The sequence below is a fragment of the Salmo trutta genome, chromosome 19, assembly GCF_901001165.1.
Source record: "Salmo trutta chromosome 19, fSalTru1.1, whole genome shotgun sequence".
NCBI classification, from domain to species: domain Eukaryota; kingdom Metazoa; phylum Chordata; class Actinopteri; order Salmoniformes; family Salmonidae; genus Salmo; species Salmo trutta.
In genome coordinates this window covers 54,598,123-54,610,603 of record NC_042975.1, presented here as the reverse complement: position 1 = coordinate 54,610,603, position 12,481 = coordinate 54,598,123, and the positions used below count along the sequence as shown (strand labels likewise).

Sequence of the window (12,481 nt, the reverse complement as noted above, 5' to 3'; positions counted from 1 at the left end):
ACCGATAGTTCATTTAAGAATGTATTAAAATTAGGTTTAAGGTTAGGATAAGTTCTAGGGTCAGGATTAAGGTAAGAGTGATTTTTACGTGTTTGGTTGTCGGTTTAAGCATAAACAGTGTCCATAGTCTCGCCCCTTCGCCAACCACCATTGATTGAGAAACACTCTTCACACCACTTCGATACCGATGCGACTTTTCCGTAGGTTGGGGGTAATTAATGTAGCAGGTCAAGAGTAGGAAACGGGTTAGCGAAAATGCAGTAACCTGCTACGAAAATCACTTCGTATCGAAGTGGCGTGAAAAGTGTCCCATCTTTGATTAGGCCATGGGGATGGGATGGTCGGTTTTTGGCGTCCAGCAGATGGCGCCAAATCCACAGAAAATGAGGGTCGCTACCATGACAACCACTCTAGCCTATAGCACGGTGCTGTTTGTGTTTGGATTTGAATCAGTGAAGCAATTTTGGTCGACCAAAATGGAACCACTGCCAGCTTCATTTTACGGGAACATGTATAAAAGAAACCCAGTAATATCAGCGTTTGATGGAGACATAAAAAACGTTATGTCATTAATGAAACGAATTAGTACTTTGCCAACCTACGACCACAACTCCTACGCAAGAGGGTGAGACATTTCCTGGCTATATCCAAATCAAGTGTCACATTAGCTAACGGCTATCTTATTTTTGTTTGAAAACTAGGCCTAACGGTAGCTAGCTAGCAGTAACTTCAGTTTACGTGCAAGCTAGCAGCCTGATGTGTGAATTTCTCCAGCCAGAAGAGGACTGGCCACACCTCAGAGCCTGGTTCCTCTCTAGGTTTCTTCCTAGGGTTTGGCAATTCTAGGGAGTTTTTCCTAGTCACCGTGCTTCTACACCTGCATTGCTTGCTGTTTGGGGTTTTAGGCTGGGTTTCTGTACAGCACTTTGAGACATCAGCTGATGTAAGAAGGGCTTTAGAAATACATTTGATTTGATTTTTTTCCCTCCAATGTATGTAGTGCCAAAACTCTGTTTGAAATATGGAACAAGTACAAACCTCGACTACCAACCAACTACTATGAAGAACACATGCTGCAAATGGCAGATTTTCTTTTTGGCATCAAGGTTAGTTTGTATTCCTTTCTTCTCTCTCTCTCTCTCTCTCACTCTCTCACTCACTCACTCACTCACTCACTCACTCACACACAAACACAGAGCTACATGTATTTGATTTGAACACAAGGATTCCCCGCCACACCTAATCCGTTGTATTACTTTCTTCTCTGTTAGTTCAAGCTCAGTTTTTTTTCTCTCTCTCCAGTTATACAGGCTTGGTCTATGGCAGGGCTACTGTCGCTACCTGCAGCAGTTCAGCACTGTGACCATAGAGGACATTAGGGATGTTGACCACTTCAGGACCTCCTTCTTCCCCAAGGGGTTCGACACAGACCAAGCCAAGCTGACGGTGAGGACAGTGTGTGTGTTTGTGTCTGTGGATCTGTGTTCAGAATGAAACAAAGCCGACAAGAACACACCTCACACAATGGGCTTGCCGTTTATGTTGTATTTTTGTGACTGTCTCTACCCTCCACCTCTCTGTGTGTCTTACCTGTGTCCCTGTGACCTGTGTGGCTGTTAGTTCCGGGCTCTGCAGGGCTGCTGCCTATGTGCCTTCCAGCTGGAGAGGGAAAGAGGGAGCCAGCCCACCCAGAAGGGGGTCCAGAGACTCCTCAGCATCCTGGGGTTTGTCAGGATCATGATGCAGGCCGTGCTTCCCCATGAACATCTCTGCTGGCTTCTTTACAATGGTACAGTAATACAGTAGCAATTACAGTGGTATAAGCAGTATGTTGGCTGAATCAATGTCTGAAGTTGTAGTTGTTGTCAGTTGTAGTTCAGTGTTGTCTGTCTGTCTGTCTCTGTCTCTCTCTCTCTTCAGGTTCACTCTATATCTACAACATCTGTAGATACCTGATGTCCATGAGCCGCGCTGCACAGGTACACAATCTAACAATTACATTTATTTCCATGGTGCATGTGATTGTTGGTAAATGCGTATGTTGTCCCTTCCTCCCCTCCAGGCTGAGGAGTTCCTTCTGTGGGCCTGTATCTGTCTGGAGACCTCCATCCCCCTGATGACTGCCAGGTTCTTGGAGTGGAGGGCAACTCTGTACTGTGCTGTGTGCCAGTGCTACTACGACAGCCAAGCCAATGTTCAGGCAGAGGTGTTTGCACGACGAGCCCTGGGTAAAGTTAGTGAGCTGGGCAAGCTGGAAGAGATGAGTGGTCTACCTGCTACCACTGAGACTCAGAGAGCATACAAAGTGGCCACCATTAAGGTATGGGACAGGTTGTTTCAAAACATTGCAAGATTTGTGCAGTGTCTACTTACAAACTAATGGGGAGATTTTACCTCATGGCCTTAATAGCAAAGACACACATAAACTATGCCATGAAGACCAGATAAACAGGATTAAATAAAATGACTAGTACCCAGGCATGAATTACAATAATTTACAGTGCATTCGGAAATGTTTCAGACCTCTTGACTTTTTCCACATTTTGTTAAGTTACAGCCTTATTCTAAAATTGATTAAATAAAACATTGTCCTCATCATTCTACACACAATACCCCATAATGATAAAACAAAAACAGTTTTTTAGACATTTTTGCAAATGTGTTACAAATAAAAAACTTCAATATCACATTTACATAAGGATTCAGACCCTTTACTCAGTACTTTGATGAAGGACCTTTGGCAGTGATTACAGCCTCGAGTCTTCTACCATTCTTCTCTGCAGATCCTCTCAGGCTCTATCAGGTTGGATGGGGAGCGTCGCTGCACAGCTATTTTCAGGTCTCCAGAGATGTTAGATCGGGTTCAAGTCTGGGCTCTGGCTGGGCCACTCAAGGACATTCAGAGACTTGTCCCAAAGCCACTCCTGTACTGTCATTGCTGTGTGCTTAGGGTCATTGTCCTGTTGGAAGGTGAACCTTTGCCCCAGTCTGAGGTCCTGAGCGCTCTGGAGCAGGTTTTCATCAAGGATCTCTCTGTACTTTGTTCCGTTCATCTTTTTCTCAACCCTCACTAGTCTCACAGTACCTTCCACTGAAAAACATCCCTGCAGCATGAAGCTGCCACCACCATGCTTCAGCGTAGGGATTGGGCCTGCCAGGTGTCCTCCAGACGTGATGCTTGGCATTCAGGCCAAAGAGTTCAATCTTGGTTTCATCAGACCAGAGAATCTTGTTTCTCATGGTCTGAGAGTCCTTTAGGTGCCTTTTGGCAAACTCCAAGCGGGCTGTCATGCACCTTTTTTCTGAGGAGTGGATTCCGTCTGGCCACTCTACCATAAAAGCTTGATTGGTAGAGTACTGCAGAGATGGTTGTTCTTATGGAAGTTTCTCCCATCTCCACAGAGGAACTCTGGAGCTCTGTCAGAGTGACCATCTGGTTCTTGGTCTCCTCCCCAACCCTTCTCCCCCGATTGCTCAGTTTGGCCGGCCGACCAGCTCTAGGAAGAGTCTTGGTGGTTCAAAACTTCTTCCATTTAAGAATGATGGAGGCCACTGTGTTCTTGGGGACCTTCAATGCTGCAGAAGGGTTTTTGGTACCCTTCCCTAGATCTGTGCCTCGACACAATCCTGTCTTGGAGCTCTATGGACAAGTCTTTCGACCTCATGGCTTGTTTCTTGCTCTGACATGCACTGTCAACTGTGGGACCTTATATAGACAGGTGTGTGCCTTTCCAAATCATGTCCAATCAATTGAATTTACCACAAGTGGAGTCTAGTCAAGGATGATCAATGGAAACAGGATGCACCTGAGCTCAATTTCGAGTTTCATAGCAAAGGGTGTGAATACTTATGTAAATAAGGTATTTCTGTTTTTTATTTGTAATACATTTGCAATCATTTCTATAAACCTGTTTTCGATTTGTCATTATGGGGTATTACGTGTAGATTGATGAGTAAAAAAAAATATTTTAATCCATTTTAGAACAAGGCTGTAACTTAACAAAATATGGAAAATGTCAAGGGGTCTGAATACTTTCCGAATGCACTGTATACTCTGAAACTGGTATGTATCGGCATGTACTGACAGGTTCTTATTGCTATCTGTTGTCTCTGCACCCGTGTGAACTGAAGCAGAGACTGTGTTGGGTGTTAAGGCGTCCGCATGCTTCCCAGCCGAAGCGGTCTAGAAGAGTTTGTGCATATATTATGACGACATTTTGTGACGTTTTGTTCGTTTCGGACTTCGGCAATGTTCCCTCTAAACTGCCGCGCAGACTGCCTTACAGAGGAAATATGAGCCTGCGCAGAATAAGTCAAGGGGTCTGAATACTTTCCAAATGCACTGGACTATAACCACTTGAATGGTATTTTATTCTACTCACCTACAGCTAGCTACCATGGTGTTTAAACGGTCGGTGTATGAACCCAGGAGGAAACCTAAAGGTCTCTTCAGACACAAGCAGAAGAGTAACCTCAAGGAGATTCAGAGCGTAAGCACTGCTATTGTATCAATCCTTCAAAATCCTGCTTTATCCAGGTATTGTGAAAACAGCCTAGTACTCCAATTCTGAGTGATGTATTTCTCTCTCTCTCTCAGTTCAATTTCAGTGGGCTTTATTGGCATGGGAAACACATGTTACATTGCCGAAGCAAGTGAAATAGATAATAAACAGAAGTGAAATAAACAATAAAAAATGAACAGTAAACATTACACTCACAAACTAGTATCTATATAGAGTGTTGTAATGTTGTGCAAATAGTTAAAGTACAACAGGGAAAATAAATAAACATAAATATAGGTTGTATTTACAATGGTGTTTGTTCTTTGCCCTTTTCTTGTGGCAACAGGTCAAAAATATTGCTGCTGTGATGGCAATGGCACACTGTGGTGTTTCACCCAATAGATATGGGAGTTTATCAAAATTGGATTTGTTTTCAAATTCTTTGTGGATCTGTATAATCTGAGGGAAATATGTGTCTCTAATATGGTCATACATTTGGCAGGTTAGGAAGTGCAGCTCAGTTTCCACATAATTTTGGGGGCAGTGTGCACATAGCATGTCTTCTCTTGAGAGCCAGGTCTGCCTTCGGCGGCCTTTCTCAATAGCAAGGCTATGCTCACTGAGTCTGTACATTAATTAATTAATTTTGGGTCAGTCACGGTGGTCAGGTATTCTGCCACTGTGTGCTCTCTGTTTAGGGCCAGATAGCATTCTTTGTCTAGACTCTTACATAGATGGGACGCTTCACGGCAAACTGGAACCACTTTAACTATTTTATTTATTTATTTTTTATTTCACCTTTATTTAACCAGGTAGGCTAGTTGAGAACAAGTTCTCATTTACAACTGCAACCTGGCCAAGAATAAAGCAAAGCAGTTCGACACATACAACAACACAGTTACACAAGGACTAAACAAACATACAGTCAATAATACAGTAGGAAAAAGTCTATATACAGTGTGTGCAAATGAGGTAAGATAATAAATAGGCCATGGTGGCAAAGTAATTACAATATACCAATTAAACACTGGAGTGATTGATGTGCAGAAGATGAATGTGCAAGTAGAGATACTGGGGTGCAAAGGAGCAAGATAAATAAATAAATACAGTATGGGGATGAGGAAGTTGGATGGGCTATTTACAGATGGGCTATGTACAGGTGCAGTGATCTGTGTACTAACTAAGACGTCCTGTGTCTTTTCCGTTTTGTTTGTAGCTAGCTACAGCTTGTTTGGCCTGTTGTGTCAAGCCACTCCGGTTCACAATGACGGTGTGCAGAAAGTAGTCCATCCCAACTTTTTCCCACTGATCTTTGTCGATAGAACCTGCTAAATTCAGGGCAGCAATGTTGTTGAGAGCAGTAGCAACATTTTTGCAGTTCTTCATGGTTAACGTTATATATTTTCAAAAAAGCTGTGGTAGCAAGGATTATTTACACATACTGAGCGGCTCATGTTATAGATAGAAGCGTGCTACATGGCAGACCAATCTGAACTCATCTCTCAGCATGTCCAGCCCATCCATTATCTCAGCTAATCATGTCTAGCAGGAATGTTCATGTCTTTTTCTGTGGCTAAACCAACTAGGCTCGTAATTTAACAATTTTATTTGTATTTACAGATGGCATAACATTTTGTTATTAAGGCACATGAAAGTTCACATCTTCCAGAAGGCATTTCTGCCAAAAATTGCATTTTGATGAAGATTTTCTTTTTCTCATTCAAATCACTTTCCTGTGAAGTAGAGACATATGACATACGCCTAGCTTCTTGAAACGGTTCACATATAATTCCTTCTCGCATATATCAATGCTCTCTCCTCCTTTCACCATTTCCCTTCGCTTGTGAACTTCAGTGCACAAGACATCAGCTGTCTGTGACCAGCTGAAAAAACCTTTCCAAGCCAAACCTTCATATACTAACCGCTTCACACAGCCTACATCGTTGTCACGTCATAGTCAACATAGCTACTAGAACTAACACATTAGTAAACCCGCTACAATCATGCGGTACAGTGTAGTGAGCAGCAATCAGTTTAGCAGTTACACCGGCGGCCCCGGTGGCAATAAATTAATAAACCCAAAAGCTTACCTTGACTTGGAAGAGTTCCGGTGTTGGATAGCCATAGACAGCTAGCTAACATAGCGTCCTTCTCTGTTTGAGCCCGGTGTTTGAGTAGGCTAAACTAGCTAGCTGCATTTGACACTAGCTAAGTAAGTGGAAGTGAAAGTGAAAAAAATGTACTACGAAAAATTATTTCTCACTCTTGCTTCTCTAATTTTGGAAGAAATTCATTTCTATAAAACTTTTCAACTATTGTCTTTCTCTTTCTTGGAGTCAACTACTCTGCACATTTTATGCTAGCTAGCTGTAGCTTAAACTGACATGTAAACATGTCAGTTTATGCTGCAAGAGCTCTGATAGGTTGTTGGACGTCCTCCGGAAGTTGTCATAATTACTGTGTAAGTCTATGGAAGGGGATGAGAACCAAGAACCTCCTAGGCTTTGTATTGAAGTCAATGTACCTGGAGGAGGATATAAGCTAGCTGTCCTCCAGCTACACCATGGTTCTACCCTACAGAATGCTGTTGAGGCTACTGTAGACCTTCAATGTAAAACAGTGTGTTTTAATCAATTATTTGGTGAAGTGAATATATTTAGTATAGTTTTATCAATTATTTTATTTTTTTATGTTTCACTATTTAATATTTCTATTTAGGGCAAGATAACGTTCCAATTTGCTCCGTTTTTTGGTTGATTCTTTCCAGTGTGTCAAATAGTTATCTCTTTGCTTTTTTTGCTTTGGTTGGGTCTAATTGTGTTGCTGTCCCGGGGCTCTTTGGGGTGTGTTTGTGGTGGAATGTGTGGGCGTCACTTCCTTTTAGGTGGTTATAGAAGTTAACAGCTATTTTCTGGATTTTGACAACTATAGCCCTTACCTCTCTCTCGCTTTCTCTTTCTCGCTCTCTTTTTCTCTCTCTATCTCCCACTTCCTTCCCTCGCTCCTCTCTAGATGCCGTGGCCTCGAACCCCTACAGAGCGAGTGTTGATGGAGCTGTTTGAGGGGAACGCTGCCCAGTTCCTGGCGATAGTGGAAGCGCTGTGGGACACGTCCCGCCGCCCACTACAGACAGGCATGCCTGAGGAGCCAGAGATACAGGAGGTCTCCCTGGAACTCATGTCTGCAGGCATCAGTATACTGTCTGGTTAGTATTGTACTTACATTACATTCGGCAAGTATTCAGACCACTTGACGTTTTCCACATTTTGTTATGTTACAGCCTTATTCCAAAATGGATTAAATAAATCAAAGCGATAACAGTTTTTTTGATATTTTAGCAAATGTATATAAAAAACAAAACATAAATAACTTATTTACATTAGTATTCAGACCCTTTGCTATGAGACTTGAAATTAAGCTCAGGTCCATCCTGTTTCCATTGATCATCCTTGAGATGTTTCTACAACTTCATTGGAGTCCACTTGTGGTAAATTCAATTGATTGGACATGATTTGGAAAGGCACACACCTGTCTGTATAAGGTTCCACAGTTGACAGTGCATGTCAGAGCAAAAACCAAGCCATGAGGTCGAAGGAATTGTCCGTAGAGCTCAGAGACAGGATTGTGTTGAGGCATAGATCTGGGGAAGGGTACCAAACATGTTTTGCAGCATTGAAGGTCCTCAGGAGCACAGTGGCCTCCATCATTCTTAAATGGAAGAAGTCTGGAACCACCAAACTGAGGAATCGCAGGAAAAGGGCCTTGGTCAGGGAGGTGACCAAGAACCCGATGTTCACTCTGACAGAGCTCAAGAGTTCCTCTTGGAGATGGGAGAACCTTCCAGAAGAACAACCATCTCTGCAGCACTCCACCAATCAGGCCTTTATGGTAGAGTGGTCAGACGGAAGCCACTCCTCAGAAAAGGCACATGACAGCCCACTTGTAGTTTGCCAAAAGGCACCTAAAGACTCTGAGACCATGAGAAACAAGATTCTCTGGTCTGATGAAACCAAGATTGAACTCTTTGGCCTGAATTCCAAGCATCACATCTGGAGGAAACCTGGCACCATCCCTACGGTGAAGCATGGTGGTGGCAGCATCATGCTGTTGGGATGTTTATCAGTGGCAGGGACTGGGAGACTAGTCAGGATTGAGGCAAAGGATGAACGGAGCGAAGTACAGAGAGATCCTTGATGAAAACCTGCTCCATAGCATTCAGGTCCTCAGACTGGGGCAAAGGTTCACCTTCCACAGCCATGACAACGAAGGAGTGGCTTCGTGACAAGTCTCAATGCCGTTGAGTGGCCCAGCCAGAACCCATAACTTTAACCCGATTGGAAAGACCTGAAAATAGCTGTGCAGCGATGCTCCCCATCCATTTGTTTTTGCTTTGTCATTATGGGTTATTGTGTGTAGGTTGAGTGGAATAAGGCTGTAACGTAATAAAAAGTTAAGGGGTCTGAATACTTTCCGAATGCACTGTATATAACCGTTATCTCGGTTAGTATCGTTGAGATTTAGAATCTATTTTGCATGATAGATCCTTTAGCCCACACACTCATAGGCTAGCTTCATTAGACTACACTTCAGTAGTCTCACAGTGGCTGTTGGACAAGACTACCATTGATTGGACTGATTGAGATTGATGCTGTTTCCCTTCATTTTATGTTTAGGAATTGGAGGGTCCACTGAGCGAGCCAGGGATGAGAGTCTCCCCACCTGTTTAAATGCAGTGACAGACAAATTTACTCTGATGGACATGGCGGCTGCTGGTGAGAACTTTGGAGTACTGTCTTTCAATATTAGCTAGTATGGTGCTGAAGGTGAAGTTTACCCTAAAACCAAAATTGGCCACTTTTCCTAATGTTACACTGTCTGTTGGTATAAAACAACATGATCAGTCCACTCCTTCAAGCTATCGCCTAGTAATTTGAAGTATGCCCATCAAGCTTGTTTGTGTCTGAACAGGTAGCGAAACCCCAAGTTGGTTCATCAATAAACAAATTACATTGATAAAGTTCACCAAATTATTATCCAACCCTGTGGTATTCTCAAGTATACAACAAGGAAACAGGCCAATATTTTAAGTTTATTTTCAAAATTATTTTTTACCCTTTTTCATCATATCCAATTGGTAGTTACAGTCTTGTCTCATCGCTGCAACTCCTGTACGGACCCGGGAGAGGCGAAGGTCGAGAGACGTGTGTCCTCTGAAACACGACCCAGCCAACCCACACTGCTTCTTGCCCGCTTAACCAATGCCCGCTTAACCAACCGCACCAATGTGTCAAAGGAAACACTGTACACCTGGCAACCGTGTCAGCATGCGTGCGCCCGGCCCGCCACAGAAGTCGCTAGAGAACGATGGGACAAGGACATTCCGTCCGGCCAAACCCTCCCCTAATCTGGACGATGCTGTGCCAATTGTGCGCCGACCCGTGGGTCTCTGTCGGCTTTGACAGAGCCTGGACTCGAACCAGGATCTATAGTGGCACAGCTAGCACTGTGATGCAGTGCCTTAGACCACTGCGCCACTCGGGAGGCCGAAACAGGCCAATTTAAAAACGATTGAATTATATTGAGCAATTGAACTTGTGATTAGTGTGATTGCGAAACAACACACTACTATTTGTCATACTTCAATTGCTTATTATTGTTATTATTCCCACCGCTACTCGTACAGCTTTTATGCAAAAATACCATTTTAACTTTATAACGTGCAGAGGTTTAACTTGAGTTCCTTACATTTATGTTTTTGATACTCATCATACTTTTTGAAATATAATCAGTTGAATATACAAATTTTAACATGGAGGTCTACGGTGATCAAAAGATGCAACTACGACTGACCACAACCACACAACTACTGACCACAACTACTGACCACACACAACTACTGACCACAAGCACACAACTACTGACCAGATCTACTGACCTACGCAACTACTGACCACAACTACTGACCACAAGCACACAACTACTGACCAGATCTACTGACCACACAACTACTGACCACAACTACTGACCACAAGCACACAACTACTGACCAGATCTACTGACCACACAACTACTGACCACAACTACTGATAGAAAGTACTGACCACAACCACACAACTACTGACCACAACTCCACAACTACTGACCTCAAGTACTGACCACTACGACTGACCACAACCACACAACTACTGACCAGATCTACTGACCACACAACTACTGACCACAACAACACAACTACTGACAACACAAGTACTGACCACAAGCCCACAACTACTGACCAGATCTACTGACCACACAACTACTGACCACGACCACACAACTACCGACCACAACCACACAACTACTGACCACACAACTACTGACCTCAAGTACTGACCACAAGCACACAACTACTGACCACAAACACACTAATACTGACCTCAACTACACAACTACTGACAACACAACTACTGACCTCAACCACACAACTACTGACAACACAACTACTGACCACAAACACACTAAGACTGACCTCAACTACACAACTACTGACAACACAACTACTGACCTCAACCACACAACTACTGACAACACAACTACTGACCACAAGCACACAACTACTGACCACAACTACTGATCGCAAGTGCTGACCACAACCACACAACTACTAACCACAACCACACAACTACTGACCACACAACTACTAACCTCAACTACTGACCACAACCATGCAACTACTGACCACAACCACACAACTGCTGACCACAACTACCGATCACAACCACACAATTTACCACAACAACTGACCACAACTACTGACCACAACTACACAACTTCTGACCACATCCACACAACTACTGATCACAACTACTGACCACAAAACTGCTGACCACAACTACACAACTTCTGACCACATCCACACAACTGCTGATCACAACTACTGACCACAACTACTGACCACAACCACACAACTACTGACCACAGCCACAGAACAACTTTGAGTAAAGCCAGTGTGTCTATGTATGCAGATGACTCAGCACTTTACACAAATTACTGCAACACTTAAGAAAGTGCTGCAATCAGTTTTCGAATGGGTGGCAAGAAATAAGTTGGTCCCTAATATTTCACAAACTAAAAGCAACACATTGTTCACTAAACACTAAACCTCAACTAAATCTTGTAGTGAATACTGTGGAAATATAGTTGAGGTGACTAAACTTGGAGTAACCCTGGGTCATGGTCAAAACATGTTGATGCAACAGTAGCTAAGATGAGATATCTGTCCGCTGCTCTGCCTTATTAACAGCACTATCAACAAGGCAGGTCCTACAGGCCCTTGTTTTGTCACAGCTGGACTACTCTCCAGTCATGTGGTCAGGTGCCACAAAGAGGACGTACCTTAACTACTGACCACAACCACACAACTACTGACCATAACCAATGACCACAACCACACAACTACTGACCACAACTACGGACCGCAACTACTCACCACATCCATACTGTAGGTCCCAAAGAACCTGCAAAACAACCATACAACTACTGACCACAACTACTGACAACAACTACTGACAACTTCTAACCACAACTACTGACCACAACCACACAACTGCTGACCACAAGAACTGCTGACCACAAGAACTGCTGACCACAACTACTCGCCACAAACTACTAACCACAAAATGTACTAACCACAATAACTGACCACAACTACTCACCACAATATCTACTGACCACAAATACTGACAACAGCTACTGATCACAACTTCTGACCACAATCACACAACAACTACTGACCACACAACTACTGACCATAATACTACTGAACCACACAACTACTGACCACAACTGGGCTACTGACCACACAACTACTTTCTTATGTCTCTAGGTCTTTTAACACAAACTAACTAGCTAGCATGCCATCTTTCAATCGAATCTAGAAATATAGCTAGATTACTAGCAAGAAAAAACTATGTTTTCACTGTAGGACAATGTAAAAACAC

General features: G+C 43.2%; 1 protein-coding gene across 1 annotated transcript in view; it reads left to right on the top strand.

Annotated features, from left to right (window-relative positions):
- Positions 1-426: 426 nt before the first annotated feature.
- The window catches only part of LOC115153783 (cilia- and flagella-associated protein 54-like), a 62,721-nt gene continuing 50,666 nt past the window's right edge, over positions 427-12,481 (top strand). Inside the window, exons 1-9 of the mRNA XM_029699358.1 lie at positions 427-625; positions 1,001-1,106; positions 1,303-1,446; positions 1,621-1,789; positions 1,921-1,979; positions 2,063-2,320; positions 4,389-4,490; positions 7,515-7,707; positions 9,176-9,274. Of these exons, the coding sequence (XP_029555218.1) occupies positions 477-625; positions 1,001-1,106; positions 1,303-1,446; positions 1,621-1,789; positions 1,921-1,979; positions 2,063-2,320; positions 4,389-4,490; positions 7,515-7,707; positions 9,176-9,274 (1,279 nt within the window). The 5' untranslated portion in view covers positions 427-476. The remainder of the gene's footprint in view (positions 626-1,000; positions 1,107-1,302; positions 1,447-1,620; positions 1,790-1,920; positions 1,980-2,062; positions 2,321-4,388; positions 4,491-7,514; positions 7,708-9,175; positions 9,275-12,481) is intronic.